The sequence below is a fragment of the Miniopterus schreibersii genome (genome assembly GCF_964146895.1).
Source record: "Miniopterus schreibersii genome assembly, chromosome: 2".
Taxonomy (NCBI): domain Eukaryota; kingdom Metazoa; phylum Chordata; class Mammalia; order Chiroptera; family Miniopteridae; genus Miniopterus; species Miniopterus schreibersii.
In genome coordinates, this window is record NC_138102.1 from 181,621,737 (window position 1) to 181,645,137 (window position 23,401).

The following is a 23,401-nucleotide window of genomic DNA, read 5'->3' on the forward strand; positions in this document are numbered from 1 at the left end:
CCGCGTGAGGAACCCTGGTAGCGGCCAGGTGGAAGCGCGCGCCTGCGCACACGCTCTGCTACGGCCGCGCCCCCTGCGGCGGAGCGCTGGCACTGGGCGCATGCTCCCTGGCAGCGCGGTCCTCCCGGCCGGCTTCAGGCCGCTCTAGCCGCCCTTCTCGCCTGCTCTGCGGGAGGAGGGCGCGCCCGCGGGTCCCTCCAAGATGGCGGCGCAGAGGAGAAGCCTACTGCAGAGTGTGAGGAACCAACCCGCTCTCCGGGCCGGGGGTTGGGAGTCCGGGGGGTTGTGGGGGGACTGTCTGGTGCAGGCGCGGCTCTCTCCTCGCCTTGGGCCCTACCTCTCCCTGACGGGGTGTGACCGCCGCCCTCCCCTCCCGGGGCAGGCCCGCCCCATCACCAGGACCTGCCGCCGGCCGCCGGGCACTCGGATTCCAGGCCCCGGATTGCCGAGCGCCTGGGGCACGTCGAGAGTGGAAGGGTTCTAGAGCCGGAAGGGAATGCGGCGCGCGGCGGCGGGGAGAGCCGGGGCGGTGAGCCCACCCCTGGCACTGAGCAGTCGCGGGGTGATGATAATCAGAGCAGCAGTAGCCATTGGTGTACTGCTTACTACATCCCAGGCTTTGCGCCAGTTGCTTTACATTTGTAAGTTTAATTTTCATGACAGCCCCATGAGATAGGTACTGTGATTTTTCCTGTTTTACAAATGAGGAAACTGAGGCACAGAGAGGCCCAAGGCCACACAGCTGGTGAGTGGCAGAGACAGAGTTAAAATCAGGCAGTCGTTCCTCTTAGCCTCTAACCTATACCAGGGGAATGACTGCAGTCGGGCATCCGGGGCTCTGGTCCTGGTTGTAACTCACTATGCCTCAATCGGCCTCAGTTTCCTTAGCTATAAGGTGAGAGCAGGCAGTGGGAGGATTCTCTTGAGACTCATCCCTACCTGCAGTCTGGACCCTCATGGGTTTGTTGCTGGAGTCTTCCAGCCCCTGCATCCTCCTGACACCTGTGCATATCGATGCACACACATGTTGGCACCTTGGGCCTATTTTCACCTGCCCAGCCAGGGTGCCTCTCCCTTGGGTCCTTCCCAGCCATAGCAGTCTGTTGTAATTGCCTGTGGACTTGTGTGCCTCCTGTACTGGAAAATGAACTCTTTGAAGACAGGGACTTGTGATTTGCAATGAATAGTGTCACCGCTACCTTCCACCAGTAGGTGCCAGGCATTTGATAAATATTTGTAAAAAATAATGAGTAAAGAAAGCATTTGTAGCTGGGTCCAGTGCTCACCATTGGCCCTCCTGCCCCTAAGGGTCTTGAAGCATCAGAATTGGAGTGTCTGTGTTGCAGGCTGGGTGTGAGGGTGGGGGGTGACCTTTACTGCTGCATATTAATGACAGGCTTTGTGTAGACCATGGGTGGGGAACGTCTGGATACTGCCAGGAAATCATTTGATCTGGCCCTGCCAAGGCCTCATCAAAGAGAAGCAGTTCCAGCCATTACATTCTGGGTGAGTTAATTAAATGTTTGACCAAATATAGCAGGCTAATTTTAAAATATATATATATCTTTATTATTTCAGAGATAGGAAGAGAGAGAGAGAGAAACATCAATGATGAGAGAGTCATTGATCGGCTGCCTCCTGCATGCCCCCCACTTGGGATCAAGCCTGCAACTCGGGCATGTGCCCTGACCAGGAATCGAACCTCCATCTCCTGAATCATAGGCTGATGCTCAACCGCTGAGCCACGCCGGCCAGACTAGCAGGCTAATTTTTAACTCAATAATTTTGTGTGGCCCACGAATGATGTTATGTTATAAATATTCAAATGGCCCTTGGCAGAAAAAAGGTTCCCTACCCCTGGAGTAGACTCTGAAATTCCACTTCCAGGACAGCAGCTCCCAATGTGAGTGGGTGGCTGGCTGGGGAGGAGTGTAGATATCTTCCTCTCCACACCTTTGACTGACCCCCTTTTTGTTACTACTACTTGGCAGGTCAGCCCTGACATTGAGTTAGGTAGACCTGGCCCTCTGCTTTGTAAGCTCCCAGAGGACAGTGTAAATGTCCCCATTGTAATAAACATTCCAGAAACACTGGCTGGATGGCAGCTAATGCTGAAAGTGATAACCACTGTAGGCTGACTTGGCTTGCTGAGGGCACTGGCTGCCAGCTTCCCTTCCCTCTATGGGGCCCAAGGGACTGAGGTTAGACAGAAGGTGAGCTTTATTAGCCACCAGTAGGTGTTCCTGGGTGGTGGTGGAATCTTTGAAAGATAGGACAGTTAGCTTTAAGCACATAGCATCCTGATGAAAGGCAAAGGGATGCCAGATATGTCTACACAAGCCCCCTCCCACCCTAATGATGAACAAGACATTTCTGCTCACAGGATGTCTGAGTGTGTAGGGTTTGCTGTCCTGCCCTCCACTGTCCTGAGTTGGTGAGGGCAGCTCAAACACCATCACTCAGCAGATGGCTGTGAGGGTTGCTAGTCTGGGCCTGGGGATATGAAGATAAATAAGACATTTGCCCACCCTCACTACATTTGCACACCAGCTTGAGAGAAGGGGCATGTACAACTAACACAATGTGTAAGTTATTCCAGTGTCAATGTGTTGAGGGGCTGTGGGTGGCCTCATTTGAGCGGGCCAGTGGAGGCTTGCAGGAAGGGCTAGGGAATTGCTGACATGGTGCTGGAAGGGTGCGCTAGGGCCAGATGGCAGAGTACTTAGAGGAATGACATTCCAAGGAGTTTCTCCTTTCTTCCCCAGGCAGTGTGGTACCTTCAAAGGTCTTTTGAAGAAAAGAGCTTTTTTTTTTTAAAATTAATTGATTTATTTTTTTAATTCTCACCTGAAGGTATTTTTTCCATTGCTTTTCAGAAAGTAGTAGGGGGACAGAGAGAGAGAGAGGGAGAGGGAGAGAGAGAGAGAGAAAACATCAATGTGAGAGAGACACATCAATTGGTTGCCTCCTGCACTCACCCCAACCAGGGCTAGGATGGAGCCTGCAACCAAGGTGCTTGCCCTTGGCTGGAAAAGAACCTGGGACCCTTCAGTCCATGGGCCGACGCTCAAAGCACTTAGCAAAATTGGCTAGGGCAAAAGAAGAGCTTTTGAAGATAACTTGATGTGTACAAAAGAATCTAGCTGCCTGATAAAACAGAGTATGAATCTTGTATGGCCTTGGGCAAGTCACTTAAAATTCCTGAACCTTGGTTTCCCCAGCCAAGAGGGTTTCCAGACGTGTTGTTAGTATTAAATGAGTTACCATGTTATACTTCTAGCCTGGCATGGTCACTGCATCTGTGAAGGTCCACCTTCAGTTCTGCCTTGAGTGCCTGCTGTTCATTGCCTTAAATGTCACTATGTGGCATGTACCAGGGAGGTGCAGGGGACACTGCCTCCATGAAGCTTATGTTCTAGGAAGGGAGACATTAAACAGTGAACAAATACAGATTATATATGATATAATAATATCTGTAACATAACATCAGGGGATGCTGTGAGGAGGAATAGTCTGGATTCACACAGAATAGTGGAGGGGCCGTTTCATACCAACTGGTAGGGGAGGACCTCTCAATATTTGATGAGATGAAGTGGGGCATATGGGAGGGAGTATTCCTGTCCAAGGAAACAGACACTCCTTGGGGAGCAGCAAGGAGGCCAGTGTGGCTGGAATGGAATATGTTGGGGAGGGTAGTAGCTGAGGTTCAAGGGAAACTTGTGGATCCTCAGGTGAACTTTGGATTCTGTTCTAAGTGTGATATGAAACTCTTGTCTGGTTTTATGTAGGGTCATGATGTGATCTGATTTGTGATTGGAGAAAGCCCTTCATTGAGAAGCACTTGGGCGGCAAGAGGAGAAGCCTGGGACCTGCTGAGTGGTACTCAGTTGTCCAGATGTGAGATGACAGAGGCTTGGCCAGAGTGAAGGCAGAGGAGTGGTGAGAAGTACTGGGTTCTGGCTGTATCTTGGAGGAAGGGCTGATAAGATTTGCTGACAGAGTGGATGTGGGGTACATGACAGGAACAACAGTCAAAAAGGGCTACAAGGTTTTGGTTAGAGCAACAGCAGTGCCCTTTACTGAGGTGCGGAATCCAGGAGTGCATTGGGGGCAGGGAGAATGAGGACTGTGATTTTGCCTGTACTATTATAAATTATAAAAAAATCAACTTGAAATCAAATTTTTAAAATTTAGACATGTCCTGAGCAATTATATCCATACAATCATAAGTGCTAGCTATAATTTTCTAATGTACATTAAAATAAGTGTGTACCCATTAAAATAAAACCTTCATTAGGCCTTCACCTACAGCCATCTCATACGCTGGCGGAATGTGGTCCACCTGCTGTAGCGCATAGTAAGTGCTCCACCATTTTTAGTAGTCCCTTTAAGAGTGTATTAGGACTAGATTTGTGATGAAGACATAGAGAACCTTTGATGAAAACCCTGGTGAGAGAGATGGGGGTGTTAGAGGGGAGCTGATCCCAGAGAAGTAGGAAAGGAAAAGGGGATCATTCAGAAAGAGTGATGGCAACAGACATCGGGTATTTAGGCTTTTTGGAGAGAAAGAACTGCTGCCCCCCCCAAGCCATCTTCCTGGGGCATCATCCTCCCTTTCTGAGCTTCCTTTTAGCCTCTAAGGAATTTGCGTGCTTTCACCACAAAAACACTTGGTCTTTTCATACTATAATTTGATATTCAAGCTGTGACCTGAACTTGGAACTGTGCTTTGTCCACTTCTGCTGCCCAAGAGTTTGAGATGAGTCTCTGTGGGGATTGTAATGGACTTTTTTTTTTAAATTTATTTGAGAAAGAGGAAAAAACCTTTGACTTGTTGTTCCACTTATTTTTGCATCACTGGTTGATCCCTGACTGGGATCAAACCCAAAACCTTGGCGTATCGGGATGATGCTCTAACCAACTGAGCTACCTGGCCAGGGCTGTAATGGACTATTTTTATGTGATGTGCTCACATTTGTATATGAGGAGCTAATTTATACATATATTTATCCAAGGTGTTTATAACACCCTTAAGAGGTTAAATATAGTTGGATCACTGTAGAAACTTTTCATACCAAAATATGAATCTCGGAAACTCCTTCATACAATCAAGTTAAAATTAGGCTTTTTGAAACAGCATTCTTTCCTACCATACTTTCTGTTAAATTTCTTGTGAGGAATTAATTTGTAAGTGCTAAAGTGTTAAAGTGGCCCGTGCTCCTTGTTGTATGCGTTTACTCTGCTCTGTGAGCGTGAGACACCCCCTTCTCAGCTTCCCAGCTGACTCACGTGCTGGGTGTAGCAGCGCCACTTGCTGCTGGTGCTGGCGGGCCTGGCATTTGGGGTGTGGGAGAAAGTATGCATCAGTGTGTGCTGGGGTGGAGAGGTGGGTGGTTTGTGCGAATAGAAAATCCATGACCTTTCTGAAAATTGTTCAGAAATATGGAGGAAGGAAGCAAGAGACTTGGGAGTCTGGTGTGTTGTAATAGAATCAGCCATGGCTGCTTGGTTTGGAAAATCCCTGTGGAGGTGGAAAGAAATGGGAGAACACGGTCACAGCCCACCCGGCCCCAGCAGTGTGAGAGTGACATCCGGGCCACTGCTGAAATCAGGGAGAACCACTGATTTCCCACTCCCACATGGGTAGAACCTCCTGTAATTCTCTGGCCAGTGTTATTGAATGTTTGGGGTGCTGGGGGGACTGCATTCTAGGCAGGGCCTTCCACTGAAGGAGTGCTTATAAGTGTCTGAGTTGCTCATATGTCATTGGATTTAAGATGCCATTAATTGTGAGGACACGTCATAATTTTACATACTGCTGAGAAAGAAAACACGCTGCTAAATAACTGTACCACCAACTTCAGAGATATTAAAATGTTGAAAATATATGTATTTGAATCAGTGAAATAAGGTAGCTAATCAGCAATACCAGGCTCAGGCTGTAGCATGAGAGTTGCCACAAAGCCAAATTGTTAAGGGCCAGTGAGTGGGGTAACCAATAGGCATGATAAGGCCACAGGGATGGATTTCTCAGGAAAGGGTCCTGTGGCCTTTGGCGGTATTTTCCCAGAGTCTGGGACACATACATTGAGGTAGTTTGGTGTGTGCCGGTATAAAACTCATCGTTACATATTGAGAAGGTTATTTACTTTTCAATTCTCTTTCAAACTGATGATACATCAAGAGAAAGACTTGGTTTGCTCCTAGTATGTCCTTAACATCTGCCTGATTCTTGCTAATCTCTCTTTTTTGTTAACAGAGAGAACAGGGGTCCAGGTCAGAATCTGCAGCAGGCAAGGTTCATCTATGCTAACAATTGGTTTGTTTTAAAGCGTGTGCTTATTTCTGTGACTGCACCTCTAGTGTAGCCTCTTCATTTGAGGCCCCAAAATACATCTGGCTTTTCAAATAGAGCAAACCTTTAGTTGAAATGTTACTTCCATCCTGTGTTTGGTGTGGACACCTGCCAGGGTTAGCCTTCCACACCTTTTGTTCTGGTCATAGTTTTTTAGAAATCCTTTGAAATACTGTATAGAAAAACTTATCTGTACAAGATAGACAGCTGAGTGAGATTGTTAATCTGTCAAAGGGTGAAATTCATTTTAAGAGTGTTAATTTTTGCCCAAGGTACAAAGGTAATTTAATGGAGAAAGGATAGTATTTTCAACAAGCAGTGTTGGAACAATTGGACATCCATATGCAAAAAAATAACTCATTGACATAAACCTCCTTTATACAGAAATTAACTCAAAATGGATCACAGGTCTAAATGTAAAACTATTTAGTAGAAAACATAGGAGAAGATCTCTGTGACTCGCAACTGGGCAAAGAGTTCGGAGACATGGCACCAAAAGCATGAACGATGAAAGAAGAAAAGTGATAAAATGAACTTCATCAAAACTAAAAGCTCCTGCTCTGCAAAAGACACTGTTAAGTGAATGAAATGACAAGCTACATACTGGAGATAATATTTGCCAATCACATATCCAACCAAGGACTTTTATCCAAAGTATATAAAGAACTCTCAAAACTCAACAGTTAAGAAAACAAACAGCCCAGTTTAAAAATGGACATAAGATTTAGCAAATAAGTACATGAAAGCATGCTCCACATTGTCATTAGCCATTAGGAAAGTGCAAATTAAAGCCACAATGAGATACCACATACCTCTTAACAGTGTCTGAATTAAATAAAACAAAAGAAGACGGTGTGGTGGTGAGGATGTGGAGCAGCTGGAATTCTTTTTTTTCTTTTTTTAAAATATATCTTTATTGATTTCAGAGAGAGGAAAAGAGAGAGAAAGAAACATCAATGATGAGAGAGTCATTGATCAAGCCCACAAGTGGGCATGTACCCTGACTGGGAATCCAACCCTGGTCGCCTGGATCCTAGGGCGATGCTCAACCACTGAGCCACGCCCGGCCAGGCTGGAATTCTTGCATTACTGGTGGGAATGCAATTGGTACACCACTCAAAACAGTTTGGAAGTTTCTGATAAAGTGAAGCAGCAGTCTCCTCCATATACCCTAGAGAAATGAAAAACTGCTCACACAAAAACCTGCCCATGAATCTTGATAGCAGCTCTCTTCATAATTGCTAAAAACTGGAAACAGCCCAGGTGTCCATGAGTGGATTAAGTATGCTACCCTGATCTGATGGAATACTGCTCTGCAATAAAAATGGACAAACTGTTCATGCAGGTGACACCTTGGATGAATCTCAAAGGCATAAAGCTGCGTGGAAGAAGCCAGTCTCAAAAGGTTATGTACTTAAAGACCTAGAGCAGGGGTGGGGAACGTCCAGCCTGCGAGCTGTATACAGCCTGTGAAATCATTTGGCCTGGCCCTGCCAAGGTCTCACCAAAGAGAAGCAGTTCCAGCCACCACATTAGGGGTGAGTTAATTAAATGTTTGACCAAATATAGCAGGCTAATTTTTAAGTTGGTAATTTTATATGGCCCACGAATGACGTTATGTTATAAATATTCAGATGGCCCTTGGCAGAAAAACGGTTTCCCACTTCTGACCTAGAGAATAAGTAGTTGTCGGGTTGGGGCGGGAGGAGGGGGGAGATGGGGAGTTAGTGTTTAGTGCGTATAGAGTTTCAGTTTGGGATGAGGGAAAAACTTATGGGGATGGGTGGTGGTGATGGTTGCACAGCATGTGAATGTATTTAATGCCACAGAACTGTACACTTAAAGTGGTAAATTTTATGTTATGTGTGTTTTATCCCAATAAAAAGAAAAAGGTTATGTGCTGCTTAATTCATTTATTCCATTCTTGTAAACACAGTGTAGTAACGGAGCAAAGGTCAGTGGTTGCTGAAGGTCTGGGGAGGACGTGACTACAAAGGAGCAAAACCAGGGAGAGTTTGGGATGATGCTGTTCTGTATCTTGATTACGGCGGTAGTTACACAGATCTCTACACATGCTAAAATTCATAGACCTGCACACCTAAAAATGTCCACTTTATTATATGTTAGTTTAAAAATAAAAGCAAACTCCCACAACCCTACAGAAGTCGCTCCAGGGTGCAGAGCACAGAATTGAAGTGCTGGAATAAATGCAGCATTAAAGCAATTAAAATGAGGGAAAAAGAGAAAGCCATAAAGTCATTCCCCATCAATATGTAAAACAGAAGGTGAAATTTGCCACAAAAGCCAAGCACTGGCTTTTTAAACATCTGATTGCAAAAGCCTATTGAAGTAGTTCCCACATCCTTTGAAGGTTTACTGCTAACTTGTAAATGTGCAGTGCTCGTGCTTATTTAAATTTTCAGTGAAGCTTTCAATCCAGCTTTTATTCTCCTTGCAGTTGAACTTGGATCCTCCCATTTGTTTTTGTCAGCTCCAGTTCAACACTGTGGTCCTGGGAATGCCCTTAGGAACCAGGCACGGTTGGGGGGGGGGGGGGGCAAGTGGGGGCCAGTGTGGGGAGGCTTTCACTGCTGCAGGGGATTGTGCTGGGGCCTTGCATCAGAATCGGAGTCGTTTTGGGGCTTAAAAAAACACAGGTGCTCAGAATGTACCCTAAGGAGATTTAGGAAATGCAAAATCTATATTTGGGCTGGGGCCAGGATGTACGTACGTATGTACGTGTGTGTGTGTGTGTGTGTGTGTGTGTGTGTGTGTGTGTTTAAAGCCATGTCGTGATTATACTAAGCAGCCTGGTTTGACATCCTTGGGGTAAATGGGAGTCAGGCGCAGATGGGCAGGAGTGAGGTATACAGAGGTAGTAGGAATACAAAAGAGGGCTTTCAACCAAGCCTGGGAGGGTCTTTCTGAAGGAAGACTTCCTGGAGGTGGCGATTCCTGTGCCAGTGTCCCAAAGGATATGGAGAGTTGCTAGACAAGGACAAGGAGGATGTCACATGTGGAGGGAAAGAGTGGTGTGTGGACAGGGCACTGTAAACATTTGGTACAGGTGGAGAAGTGTGGCAGGGAGCGATGGGAGAGAACACAGTGGAGCGGGGACCAGGCAGTGGAGGCCCCAGTGCCAGGGATAGGGACTGTCACTAAGGCCAACTTGTCAGTTTCTCAAGAGTCACCTGGGAGGAGCTGCCTATAATGCAGATACCGGGGGTCCCACCAGGAGCAGACATTCCGGGAGTGGGGCCTGGAAATCTGTAGTTTTAACCAGTACCCAGGGGACTGGAGTCAGAGCCATTGCAGTGAGAGGTGAGGAGCCACCAAAGAGTTTTCTACCAGGAGTTTGCTTCATTGTGTGTGTGTCTCATTCATGTTTTGTAGCATAGCTCACGCCTGGAACCCACTGCTGAGCCTTGCATTTGGGAACTCGGGTCTTTTTCAAGGAACAGTTTTGTGGACTAGCCATAAAAAAATGCCAACCCTCTGTAGATGTCTATTCATCCAAGTTCATTTCCAGAAGGAAGTAGAACCCTCTGTGTGGGGTTCTGGGCCTGCTGGGTTTTTGTTGGGAAAGAAAAGGTGAAGTGGGGTCTGCCCTGGAGGAGAAGGTAACACTTCATAATTTCCTGGCGTCCTTCCCAGGAGCAGCAGCCAAGCTGGACAGACGACCTGCCCCTCTGCCACCTCTCTGGGGTGGGCTCAGCCTCCAACCGAAGCTACTCTGCTGATGGCAAAGGCATTGAGAGCCACCCACCGGAGGACAACTGGCTCAAGTTCAGGTGCGAGTGTCAGGAGTGCTCTCCTGGGCATTGGAAGTAGGTTCGCAAGCAAGAAAAAGCAGCAGTTTTGCAACTGTCTTGCGTGAGGCTTGCCAGTGAGATGTGGCCCGTGGGAGGTGGTAACTACTGCTGTCCCTTCCTAAGCTAGACCTCAGACCAGTCTTGGGCTTGCAACAATGGGGCGGGGAGCATCCTCGAAGGTCATGGCCAGAGTAAAATGATGGTCAAAGTGGGGGACTCAGGTGGGCACTTGAAGCCACAGCTGCTGTATCTTTGGTCTCCCCCAATTTTTCTCCCTCTTCCCTTTCCACTTGGGAACTGGCATCATTCTTCTGTGAGCCCCTGGCCTCACGCCGCCCCCTGCCCCTCTCTCTCTGTCAGGAGTGAGAACAACTGCTTCCTGTATGGGGTCTTCAACGGCTATGATGGCAACCGGGTGACCAACTTTGTGGCCCAGCGCCTGTCGGCAGAGCTCCTGCTGGGCCAGCTCAACACTGAGCACACGGAGGCTGATGTGCGGCGTGTGCTGCTGCAGGTACAGTGCTCAGGCCGGCTGACTGCAACTATAAAGTGTGGGGTTAGCCAGGGCTGGTCTGAAGACCCTGCTGCTCCTTCTCTCCTGCAGAAGACCCAGCTTTGGGAGCCTATCCCAGTGGCAGAGCTCCCCAGTTCCGGGGATTCTAAGGGCAGGCAGCTGGCAGCGGTCCTTATCCACAACTGGCAGGGTTAGCTCTGGAGGAGATAGTCCTGGGAATGGGGAAGTAGGGATGGAACCTTGGACAGAGGGGTGTAGTGGGGTGCTGATTTAGAGTTATTTAGGATGGTCCCTTTCCTTTGGGTGTTGCTTAGGTGCTTAGCCTCTAGTTACTGCCAGCACCCCGGGCCTCGCCTCCTCGCTTCTGGTTGTGTAGTACTGCTTTGCCAGCTCTGCATTTCTGCTGGCTGCTGTCTTGGTGGTTTTCTTCCTGGCATCTCTTCTTGGAAGCACATCTGGAGGCACTTAGTTTGGATGAGGAAGATGGATTCGTGTTCCTGGAAAACAGCGTTCCCAGCCATTTTCCTGCCTCAGCACCAGAGGCCCAGCACCCTCCCAACCTCAGGGCCCCATGCCAGCAATTCTGAGTTGGTCCCCCCAGAGTTCAGGAGCCAGCGGGATGTAGTGATGACACCAGCTGTCATTGATCTAGACATACTCCGAGCCAGGTACTGAGTGCTCAGTCACCCAGAACAACACTTACCTCTGTTCTTAGATGAGGAGACCGAGGCTGCCAGCTGGCAAGCGGCAGAGCTGGAATTCACTCCCAGGTGGCCTGATTCCGAGCCTATGCTCCTAACCTCTACGTCTTTAACCTTAACCTCTCTGGTCACTCTGCAGTGCTGTGTGAAGCCCCCACCACATGATGACCTGCACTTAATACAGTTTGTCACTATTAGTCAGGTGCATTACAGCATCAGGTGAAGTGGTGTGTTTTTTGTTTTTTGTTTTTAAATATGTCTTTTATTGATTTCAGAGAGAGGAAGGGAGAGGAAGAGAGAGAAACATCAATGATGAGAGAGTCATTAATTGGCTTCCTCCCACATGCCCCCCACTTGGGATTGAGCCCGCAACCCGGGCATGTGCCCTGACCAGGAATAGAACCTCGATCTCCTGGATCATAGGTCGATGCTCAAACACTGAGCCATGCCGGCCGGGCCAAAGTGGTGTTTTGAACCGGCCATTGCCCTGACGCCTGTCCCTGGCCTCTCTGTGCCTCTAGGCCTTTGATGTGGTGGAGAGGAGCTTCCTGGAGTCCATCGATGATGGCTTGGCTGAGAAGGCGAGCCTGCAATCCCAGCTGCCAGAGGTAACTCCCTAACCTGCTCCCCCGCAGATGCACAGCAAGGCTGGCTTTGCTAGGAGCAAAGACTCATCTGCCATGTCACTCCCAAGCCATTGACACCATTGGGCCAGAGCAGCATGAGTTAGGGGACAGTTCTGACTGGGGGACATAGGTGATGATGGGTGTTCCTTCCAAGGGGCCTCCCTGGCTGCTGTGGGCAGCTGTACTCAGGCTGAGCAGGGAGCAGGCAATGAAGGGTGTGAGGAAAGGCCCTTTGAGGTCAGTCCTCAACTTGAGTCTCTCCACAGCCTTGTCACCTACCCACTCACATCACCACCAGCACTTTCAGAGCCGCCAGGACAAGTGAGGTCATCTCTGGCTTTCCTAAAGAAGCCTACCTGAAAGTACAGCTCCCAGCCCAGTCCAGCCTCCAGCCCCTGCTCTTTAAGGGGGGGTGGAGTGGTGGTGAGGTCTTTGAGGACCCAGCCTGCTCTTACCCCCAGTGGTGGCTTGTAGGGTGTCCCCCAGCACCAGTTACCTCCTCAGTATCAGAAGATCCTTGAAAGACTCAAGGTGTTGGAGAGGGAGATTTCGGGAGGGGCCATGGCTGTTGTGGCTGTCCTTCTCAACAACAAGCTCTACGTCGCCAATGTCGGTGAGCCATCTGTCTGCCCCGGGGGGGGAAGGGGGGGCGCTGGGAGGCTGGGAGAGAAGGTCGGCTTTGGGGGTCCGTGCGTTCTTTGGGCAGTCTGCTTTCCAGGCACATGGGACCTCCAGCCCAGGTCTGCTGAGGCCATTGGGTGGGTTTCCCTGTTACTCTACAAGAGCGTCTCAGTCCCAGTGGGCGGAGTTGGAAGTACCGGGCTGGGATGCAGGTGGCCCAGCTCTAGTCCCCATCCTGCCCCTAACTAGCTTGTAGCCTTGGGAGAGTTGTGTCCCTCTCTGGATCGTCTCAGTGGCTTCCTCTTCTGGAAGAGGTTGTCGTTTGTGGAAGACCACTTGGCATCCCATGGAGGGCGGTGAGTTGGGCTGGGTATGGGCCAGGGGCTGAGGAGTCACAGGGATGTTTTGTGGGATTTGTGGGCAAAGAAGAGGCCATCTGGGAACCTCAGAGGGGTATACCCCCAGGGTACCGATTACTATAGGGGCTCTACAGAGATCTCACTGATAATATCCCTCTCTTCTTCCCCCTTTCCTTAAGATTTCCTTATGGAAAAAAATTTTTAATGTAAAAAAAATAGAGTGACTAGTATTTAGTGAACCCTCGTGTGCCTGTCCCAGCCTCAAGAGTCCCCTCCTCAGGGCCACTCTCATTTCATATACAGCCCTTTGTCCCCACATTGTTGTGAAGCAGACACCAGACACCTGGTGGCCTGGTATCTGTAAATATTTCGGTACATCTCCCTAGACAAAAGGTCTCTTATTAAAACCATAATCATAATCATCCTAGGTTGACACTGGAAAACTTTAACCTAATTCCTTAATAAAGTCAACTCTCCCTGACTCCTGCTCACCCAGGGGTCTGAGCCTATTTTCTTTGCTTGTTTCAAGGATTTCTGTGTGTGCGATGACTGCCTTTCCTCTCTCTTTCTCTTTCTCTCTTCAACATGGCCTTTTCCTCCCAATGCTCAGTCTTTGCTCAGCTGCTCACATTCTGCTGCAGGTACAAACCGCGCACTTCTATGCAAATCCACAGTGGACGGGCTACAGGTGACACAGCTGAACGTGGACCACACCACAGAGAATGAGGATGAGCTCTTCCGCCTGTCACAGCTGGGTGAGTGGGGACATGGGCCAAGGGGCCAGTGGTGGGAGGGCACCCCTGGTGGCTCACCTTTGCCCTCTTCTGGTGGTCATGTAGAGAGAGGTGTGAAGTGGATGGGCTGTGCCCCTGGGCCTGGGACTAGCCTGCCTGGGGTTGAATCCCAGCTCTGTTGCTAACTAGTTAGTGATGTTTGGAACTTACTCAAGTTTTCTGTACCTCAGTTTCCCCATTTGTGTAATGAGGTAATAGTAACACCTGCCTCGGTGTGGTGAGGATTAAGAGAGTTAATGCATGTAAAATGTTTCCGAGAGTACCTGGCATATGCTCACTGTTACTGAGAGGCCAGAGGAGTCCTGAGATTTCAGCCACTGCCACAGCAGCCGCCCTTCCCAGGCAGCTGTACTGGGCGGTGCTGGATCTGATGGATCATGGAGGAAGGACTCCCAGTGAGGGGGTGTTATGAGGACTGAGGACACTGGGGGACATTGGGTCAGCTGCTCTCCAGGGCGCCTGGTATAACTTTATTTCCTGTTCCCTGGGCCCCTTTTTTCATGGATGTGATGTCCCCTTCTTCTTGTTCTTCATTCTGAACAAGGTCTGGCTTGTTGTGTTCTTCGCCTGGTAGGTTTGGACGCAGGAAAGATCAAGCAAGTCGGGATCATCTGCGGGCAGGAGAGCACCAGGCGCATTGGGGACTATAAGGTCAAATATGGCTACACTGACATCGACCTGCTCAGGTAGGTGGCCAGCCCAGCTATGCCCACCCACCCAGGCTCTAGGGACAGAAGGTGCAGTTGAGGTAGCTCAGAACCCAAGGAGACTCTTCCTTCCTCCCAGAGACATTGGTGTGGGGCCAGAGTCAGAGTCCTGTAGAGCTAGGCTGGCAAAAGGTCAGCGCCAAGGGCAGCAGCTGGTGCCACAGGACCTAGCAGCAGAGGCCAAGCTTAGCCTGAGCTGCCTGGTGTGGGTAGGGAGAGACCAAACACCTGTTGTCAGTGCTGTTTGTGGCTAGGGCCAGGGCAGAGGTGCGAGACAAGTTGAACATTTCCCTCTAAGGACACTTCCCTTCCAGCTGCCATCCAGTGCTCATAACAGCAAGTGAACAATGATAATAACTGTGAGCCTTTATTGTGGCAGCCCGTACACAGCTCTGTACATACATTCTCTTATTCAGCCCTCCCTCAGGCCCTAGGAGGTAGGTACTGTTACTATCTAAAGGTATTTTCATATGAGGAAACTGACATGTTGACATTAGGTAGCCTCTGTGTTCACAGAGCTAGCCGTGGGCAGAGGCAGGACTTGAACCCAGGCAGCCTGAACTCTGAGCACGTCTTTAACATTGATTGGAAAAATAGTCATCTGTGTGTGTATGCGCGCGCGCGCATACATGCACGTGTAGGGCATTTAATGTCACAGTCAAAGCCATGGAGGAATCATGCCAAAGACCCATCATCAGAGGCTAGACCTTGTCATGTCTTAGAAGCACGAGTTAGAACCCTTTACTCTCACAGGATTTGTTCAGTTGAGTTTGTAATCTCTTGTTTCTAATTTGTAGGGTTCTGTTTCTTTATTGGAAAGTACATATGTGATTTAAAGGAATTCAAACAGTGCCAAGTACGTTTTTCTCCTACCCCCAAGACAAGACTCCTTCTCTAGATGCTGCTAGTTTCTTGTGTACCCTGCCTAAAGTTCCTGTGTGTGTGCATGTGTATTTGGTGGAGTGGGGGCAGGGGCGGGCACCCTTTTCAAAACACCCACTAAATGCTAGCATACCCTTTCCAGTGTTCTGCAGCTCACTTTTTCATTAGGTGTCCATTGCTCCATTCCTGCCACTTACAGTGTAGGCTGGTGGCAATCTTGGTAACAGCTGCTAAGATTCCAGTGTGTGGCTGTGTCAGCACTCAACTACTGGCCCCTACTGATGGCCCCTCAGGATGTTTCCAGACTCTGCTCTTCCAAGTTGTCTGTGTGCACGTACACCTGCAGGAACTTTCTGACACTTGCTGGCTCTGATAGTGCATCAGAAATGACCCTGTGCAGATAGAGTGTCGGTGCGTCTGAGTCAGCTTGACACTTGCTTTGGAGGAGGCCAGGAGGTGTGGGCTATAAAAAGAGAACCCCACCCTCTTGCTGTCTACCTCCCCCGGCACTGCCCAGGCTTTGGGGACAGGAGATGCAGTGTGGAGCCAGGATTGGACATTTGACCTTTGCCGTCCTGAGCCCAGCCGCCCTCTCCTTTTCTGACCCTCAGAACTTGTTTTTAGTGGCTGTACTCAGAAGACAGGTCTGTTTTTCTGGTTTCTCTTTTCTCTTTTTCTTCTTGTCAGATGTGTGTTTTATTTTACATTCTGGGGTAGATTCTTCCCCTTAGCAGAATAAATGTCCCTTGGGGGCCATTCCAAGTACAGCTGTCCCCTCTACTCTCTCTTCCCCCAGCGCCTCCAAGTCCAAGCCGATCATTGCGGAGCCTGAAATCCACTGCGCACAGCCCCTCGACGGGGTGACTGGCTTCCTGGTGCTGATGTCCGAGGGGCTGTACAAGGCCCTGGAGGCAGCCCATGGGCCTGGACAGGCCAACCAGGTGAGTTGGGCCTAAGCAATGAGCAGCTGCCAGCCTGCAGGGTGGCATGCTCCCATGGGGACCTTGCCAGCCCTCCTGCTCAGCTCCAAAGTGCTCAGGGCCCCAGAGCTCTGATTCTCAAATGCCATTGCCAGGTATCTTTTCTGGGTTCAGAGCTGGGGAAGAAAAAGCTCAGCTCCAAAAACTTCCATCCCATTCAAAACTTTGCTTGTTAGGGCTTGAAGCATTGTCAGCCCCCAGGGCCCTGAGCCAAGCCTGAAGGGAAGAGGGTGAGGTGGGCATGAATTGTGGGCACACATTGCCCTGGAGACTGTCGGGGAAAGGTCCTGGGCCGAGGGTGAGAATGCAGAAGTGGGGAGGCCTCGCACACAGAGCACTGGCCAGGCAGTCGTGCCGGCTGCGTTCAAGTCCCGCCTCACCCTTCCTTCACCTTCCTCTCAGCTGCGGATAGTTTACCATTTGTCCTGATGTCTAAGGTGGGACGATAGCGCCTGCCTTCATGGGATCGTGGTGAGGGCGAGGTGTGATAAATTAGGTCCCGGGCTGGTGGGAAGTGCTTACTTTTCCTGCACCTGGGAGTGCATACGTGTCAGACAGTCATCACTAGAGCAGCCGCTGCAAGGATGACTGAAGAGAAGCTGCCTTTCCCTGACCTGGGTGACTGGGTTGGTCATATAAGTTCAGATTGTGTTTCTCCTTCTGTCCGTGAGTCTTGTAGGAACGTAACTCATGTGCCTGCCTATCTTCTGATGCCTGTGTTCACCCATTTTATCTTATTCCTTCTGGTAGCCCTGCACTACAGAGGGGCAGCAGCTCGCCGCCACACCCAGTTAGGGAGCCGGGGGCTCACGGAGTTCAGTGGAGGAGCCGAGCCCACCTGACTGGCCCCAGGTCATTTCCTATTACCTGCCTCTGCCCCCCTACCTCCAAGGAACTCTGGCCATCCAGCATGTAGAGGATTTTGTGTTTTTGATCTTATCATCAGTGTGATTTTTCTTTCTTTCTTTTCTTTGGGCTTCATGATAGAATTATCCAGTGGCTTCTACTGGGTTCTAAAATATACTGGACAGTGGACTTCTCTTAGGACCCTGTCTTCATTCTGTGTCCCCATTTTCTGGCAAAATTGGCATATCATAGCCTACAATGAGTTCGTTCCAGGAAAGAAAGCTTAATGACCACAATTTATACAGGGCTTTTTAGCAGTTCCCAGAGTGCCCTCACATCCATTAAAGCTACTTAGTCCTCGTAATAACCCAGTGAGGTGGATAATTTCCCTATTTTATTGGTGTGGAGGCCAACAATAAGAGAGATAACAAGGTCACACCTTCTCTAATGAGAAAGTTCCAGAAGGATTATCCCAGATACCTTAAAAAGCTCGGATTGCAGGTGTGGCTGATGGAGACTTCCTTCACCTGCTTGACCAGTGACCCTAAGTGTCCTGAGGAGGCTCAGAGTCATGGCCCACAGTCCCTGGGCCTCTTGTCCCTTACCAGATCTCCCCCGCCCGCTCCCAGGAGATCGCTGCCATGATCGACACTGAGTTCGCCAAGCAGACTTCCCTGGATGCAGTGGCCCAGGCCGTGGTGGACCGGGTGAAGCGGATCCATGGTGACACCTTTGCCAGCGGCGGGGAGCGTGCCAAGTTCTGCCCAAGGCATGAGGACATGACTCTGCTGGTGAGGAACTTTGGCTACCCGCTGGGTGAAATGAGCCAGCCTACAGCATCCCCAGCCCCAGGTGAGTGTGCAGTGCAGATAGGAAGCCACCTGAGGAGGCCGTCAGGGTAGGGGTGGGGAGCAGAGTAGCTGAGGCGATGAGCTTCGCTGCCTGAAACAGAGCAGGTAGAGTGGGGAGGCCTGGCTTTGAGCAGTTTTAATCCAGGCTCTCTGACTTTCAAGCTCTCTGAGCTGCCTTTATTTGCTTCTTCTTTTTTGTCTGTGAAATGAGGAAACACCAACTGCCCTGACTGCCTCCTAATGACCTGAATGCAAAGTAGTTGCAGAGACACCAGGCCATGTGATAGGAACAGTGGCTTCCACTGACTGAGGGCCTGGTCCTTGACCCAAATGATTCCTCATTAACAACCCTCAAGAGGATAGCACCCCCTTTTACAGAAAGGGAAGCTTGGAGGAAGAGACTTAAGCGAGCCTAGGCACGTGGACAGAAGGTCCCAGAGCCTGGCGCTGTGCCTGGGCCGTGTTGGGGGAAGAGGAACGCGCTTTACGTCATACTCTTGGTTCTGGGACCAAGTTGCTGGGGAAGCAAGGCGGCGGTTCTTTTTGCACTTCCTCCCCATGTTGCTGGCGTCTAGACGCTTGGGGCCTGCCTACACTTCTTTCTTTTTCACACAAGCCTGAGTGCTCAAACATGCCTGGATGGGTTTGTTCTCCCGCAGACACCAGGCTTACTGGAGTTTCTCTAGCTTGTTGTTATTGCAGCCATATTTTTGTTGGGCCAGCCTCAACGAGGAGCACACTGATCCCCTCAGATTAAAGTGTTGTTGAGGGAAGCCAGGCAGTAACCCTTTCATCAAGCAGCTTAGCACTTGGTTCTGCTCCTGCTTTGAGCACGGGCTGTGCTGCCAAGTGCAAGCCCCTGCCTGGCCTAGAAATCTTTGCCACTGGATCCTCCTTCTCTGTCCTAAGGGGCAGAGGGCCAACCTGCAGCTTGGGGAGCCAGGTCAGGTCACCACCCTCTCCTCTCAGCCCACAGACACCACCCCCGTCAGGCCCTGGAGCAGCCCTATTCCCATCACACCAGTCACTCCCTGTGGCCCACCCTCTCTTCCTTCCAAAGCCGCAGGAGGACGTGTGTACCCAGTGTCCGTGCCTTACTCGAGCGCCCAGAGCACCAGCAAGACCAGCGTGACCCTCTCCCTCGTCATGCCCTCGCAGGGCCAGCTGGTCAACGGGGCCCACAGTGCTTCCACCCTGGACGAAACCACTCCCACTCTCACCAAGTAAGCCCTCACCCCACCCCAGCCACTCGCAGGCCTGCACCCTGGGAACAGCCCTTGGTATTGGAACAGGGATGCTGGTGGCCAGGTCCCATAGTTGAGTGGTCTTGGATGAGATGCCCTGGGGTCTTGTACCTCTCAGATGCCCACCTCCCTTCCTGGGAGGCCTTCCTAGATGCAGAGGGAGCAGAGGCAGCACTGCAGGTTCCAGCAGCTTGCTAAAGTGGGACCTGGGAGGGGAGGGCAGGTTCCCAGGGGCAGAATGGCTGAGGCTGACGGGAGGGACAGGCACCTGATGTTGACAGCCTGCTGGTCACATTTTCTTGCGGATCCCGTGTATTCGCTTTCATTGAATGGGAAGATTCTCCTCTTGTTCCCTCTTTTCTGGTCCTGAAGTGTGTGATGTGGGGTGGCCTCCCCAGTGGTATCCGTGCCTGGGGGACATTGGCCTGTACTGGCTTGTGAGAGCTAGTGCGCTCTGACTAAAATTTCTGATCTAGCTTTGAAGCAAGCTCTCTAGTTTAAGGCAGGGAGGTGGGGAAGAGGCAGCAGGAGGTCTGGAGTCTGAGGTGGGGTGGCAGGCCCATTCCTTACTGTGGACCTGCCTGCAGGTCTGCTGTTCACCCCACCCCCTTCACTTCTGTGGAATGTATGCCCCCCACACCTCCCCACCGCACCAGGACACCAGGATCTGGTTTCCACATTCCAGCCCTGCACAGAATAACAGAGATGCCATACTCAGCCCACTCAGAGGAAGTGGCCAATTGGAAGGGCCATTAGGAAGGGAGTGGCACTGTTTCCCTCTGCCTGGGGGGGGCCTTCCCTTCTCCCTTCCCCCACGCTGCTTCTGCTGCTGCCACCACCACTGAGGGCTGAAGGGGCCTGCCAGGCAGCTGAGTGTTGGGCATCCCGAGCACAGTTGAGGTGGCCTCCCCACCCCTGCAGGGCTGCCCAGAGGAAGCCGCTGTGTCCATAAAGGCAGAACGTGATAGCAGTGGTCCCAGACCAGGCAGAAGAACCCCCTAACTCCCTGTGGGCCCCTAAAGAGCCCCTTCCCTCCATTTTGCATCGGAGCATTAGTTGGGCCCCACTGTGGGCTGTCCCAGTTCTGGGTGCTGGGCGGTGCTGGGAGTTTGCAGGCTGGTGGGCCAGCAGATACTTCCCAGCTGTGACATGCCCTGTGACAGAGGGTGGGTGCCCAGGGAGCTCTGAGAACATGGGAGACCCATCTTCTCAACTGATGAGAGGGAGGGAGTAAGGAAGGTTTTCTGAGAGAAGAGCGCTTGCCAGCCTGTGATCGGTGGGCTGGATCAGGGTGGACCAGAGATATTGGGATGGATGACCTCCAGCTCAGTGCTGCTCTGAGGGTTGTAGGTCCTGTACAGCAGCCAGTAGTCATGCCTAGTATTGAATACTAGATGCAGTGACCCATTTTAGTTTTAGTTCATTTAAGTAGCTACACATAGCTAGAGCTTGAAAAGCACATTTGACTTTTCATCTGCTCCTTAAGAACATGTGATTGGGCTGGCTCTGTGTCACCTTTGTTAGAGAGGCCTGTGGCCTGAGGCAGGGGCCTCTCTGTCCGGAGGCTGGAAGCCAAGGGCCCTGACTGACTCTGTCCCCTGTCATCCCTGTAGCCAGAGCCCAACCCTGACCCTGCAGTCCACCAACACGCATACCCAGAGCAGCAGCTCCAGCTCAGACGGGGGACTCTTCCGCTCCCGGCCTGTCCACTCACTCCCACCTGGTGAGGATGGCCGCGTTGAACCCTACGTGGACTTTGCTGAGTTTTACCGCCTCTGGAGCGTGGACCATGGCGAGCAGAGTGTGATGACAGCACCATAGCCCAGGCTGGGGAGTGCAGCCCGAGCAGGACCTTGCATGAGGACAAGGAGCCCACCGCTGGAGCAGGATGGGCTTTTCCTCGCCAATCGCCTATGCCGTGGGGGCCAGTGGGAGCCCAGTTCTCAGCCTGCACCTTCTCTCACCCCTAGCTCCCAGTGCTGTAGAGATATCCTCTTAGCGCCAGTGTAGAGTGGACCCTTTAGATATGCCTTGTCACTCACTGCACAGGGAGCTGGAGGTCACTCCCTCAGGCAGCCTCAGCCAGGACCATTGCCATTTCTCAGAACAAAGGGTTCGAGTACAGGAGCCGGGCTGACCTACAAGCCACCAAGTGGGGAAGAACGTGAAGAGGTTCTCCTGTGACCCTTCATATCACAGGCTCAGCAGCCACTGCTTTCTCAAGGCTACCCCTTCCCACCACCATCTCCCCCTGAAAGGGCTTATGGCCGGTCCTAGTGCCCCCTCACCACTGGCTGGTGGGTCCCCCCTTTCTTCTCCAACCTGCAGAGTAAATTCCAGTTGATATCTATGCCTTCAAAGCCAGCACCGGTCCCTGGGCTCCTTCCCTGGGCCAGCTTGGGCCGTTGTCAGTGGTAACTGCTCAGGAAGACCAGGGAGATGTTGGGGTCTGGGATGGCTGCAGAAGGGGCAGGTGAGGGGGAAAGGAACCGAGGTAGCTGGTCCAAGAGGAGCGCTGGCCCTGGAGCCCCCAAAGAGGGTAGGCTGGGCTGGTGGGCTTCCCCAGAGATGGGGGTGCAGGAGAGCAGATGTGTCCAGACCGAGCGGGGGCCATGGCCTCTTTTCAGGTCCCTCCAGTGCGGGGAGGCCCCAAATCGGTGTCCACAGACTACGCTGTGCTTTTCTGTCCTGAAGCTGGGAAGGCTGCAGGGTGAGGAGCCACAGAGATCAGCGACCTTTAATACTGACGATGAGCTGCTGGCTCCACGTAGGGAACAGGTCTTGAGTGAGGCCAGGCTCCTGTGAGAGGAAGCCGTGGAAAGTGGTTCTGGAAGGGAAGAGGTTCTTCGAGACCCCGCCACTGTGGGCCAGGGCTGGAGGCATGCACGGCTCTTACAGCCATGGGCAGGCCCAAGGCAGCCAGGCTCAGAGGTAGACCACCTCACAAGTGCTCTCTGACCTCTGGGGAAGAGATTGTCCTGTTTTCACAGGAGAAGCAAGCCCAGGGGACACACTGTGCCCAAGTGACACAGTCTGGTGGAGCAGGTCTTAGACCTGTCAGTCCCCGAGGCCCCTGGATTCTACCCTGCCCCCCCGCCCCCACCCCTGCTCACCAGGGACTAGCCACTGTGTGTGGCCTCTAGTGTGCTTGGACTCTGAAAAGTCAAAAGCTGGATCCAAACCTGCTCGGCCTGTGGTCCCGGGATACGGCTCCCAAGGAAAGCTTGGAGGAGCAACGGAAATGCGCTTCTCAGCAGAGAGCCCTCCCTCCCCTCCACTGAAGCCACCTCTGTTCTTCAGGTGAACAGATTTAAAATTAGTCACAAGGGCATGGGAACAAAGGGAATTCTCTTCCAGGAATGTCTTGGTGATGCTGTGTGGTCTCTGGAAATAGAATCACCTTTTTGCCGCAGTAAAGAGGTAATAAATGGTGGTATTATACAGAGTGGTGTTAATGGTGCTTTCACTCCTGTCTTGTGTAACTCGCCTGGTCAGGGGAGGCGGATGCCTCCTGTCCTCCAGCTCCCAGGCTGAGGATGGCAGAGCTGGTATTTGAACCTGGCCTCCTGCCTGGCCCCTGGGCTGCGGCTGCACAGCTGGAGAAGGTAACAGTCCCCTGCTGCAGCCTCTCTGGCAGTGGTTGCAGTGGTGCCCTGTTCCTGGCTACTGGTGGTGGTGTGGGTGGTGGTGTGGCCGCCAGAGCTTCAGGTCACGAGGACAGTGGATGTTCAGGGGTTCCTTTGCTTTATTTTGGTTCTGTTTGGGTGGAGAATATTCTATAAATACCAGTCCATAAAGTGCCTCTTCCTGTTTTGGGGGACTTAAGAACTAACTCATCTACTCACAACCACCTCTGCAACTAAAACAAATGCTGTGTGGCTTAGGGACAAAGCCAGGCTCAGCGTTTGGGTGGTGGGCTCCCAGACACCTCCCTCCCCTCTGCTGGGAAGCAACTCTAGGTGGGGCAGGGGCAGAACTGCCTTTCAGGATCTGTGCCTCTTGGCTGAGGAGGCCGTCCCCCAGAGGGTCCTGACGACCTGCAGCCACAGTGTCAGCCTAGCTCCCTGAGAGGGAAGTGGAGGGCGAACCATTTCACAGATGAGTGACTG

The 23,401-nt window shown here is 51.3% G+C and overlaps 1 protein-coding gene across 1 annotated transcript; it reads left to right on the forward strand.

Annotated features, from left to right (window-relative positions):
• The first annotated feature begins 117 nt into the window (after positions 1-117).
• Positions 118-22,737, forward strand: TAB1 (TGF-beta activated kinase 1 (MAP3K7) binding protein 1). Its single transcript, XM_081127172.1, has 11 exons — positions 118-235; positions 10,010-10,146; positions 10,528-10,681; positions 11,904-11,990; positions 12,483-12,621; positions 13,630-13,743; positions 14,357-14,468; positions 16,168-16,312; positions 17,827-18,049; positions 19,109-19,271; positions 20,906-22,737. Exons 1-11 carry the CDS (start codon positions 203-205, stop codon positions 21,111-21,113), a joined length of 1,515 nt encoding a protein of 504 aa, XP_080983298.1. The 5' UTR covers positions 118-202; the 3' UTR covers positions 21,114-22,737.
• The last annotated feature ends 664 nt before the right edge of the window (positions 22,738-23,401 follow it).

Bases quoted from the DNA above. Each gene is read 5' to 3' on its own strand.
- TAB1 (XM_081127172.1), top strand. From the start codon at position 203: ATGGCGGCGCAGAGGAGAAGCCTACTGCAGAGT. The intron at 10,147-10,527 runs GTGCGAGTGTCA...TCTCTCTGTCAG, and splicing joins GACAACTGGCTCAAGTTCAG to GAGTGAGAACAACTGCTTCC. The intron at 18,050-19,108 runs GTGAGTGTGCAG...TTCCTTCCAAAG, and splicing joins TACAGCATCCCCAGCCCCAG to CCGCAGGAGGACGTGTGTAC.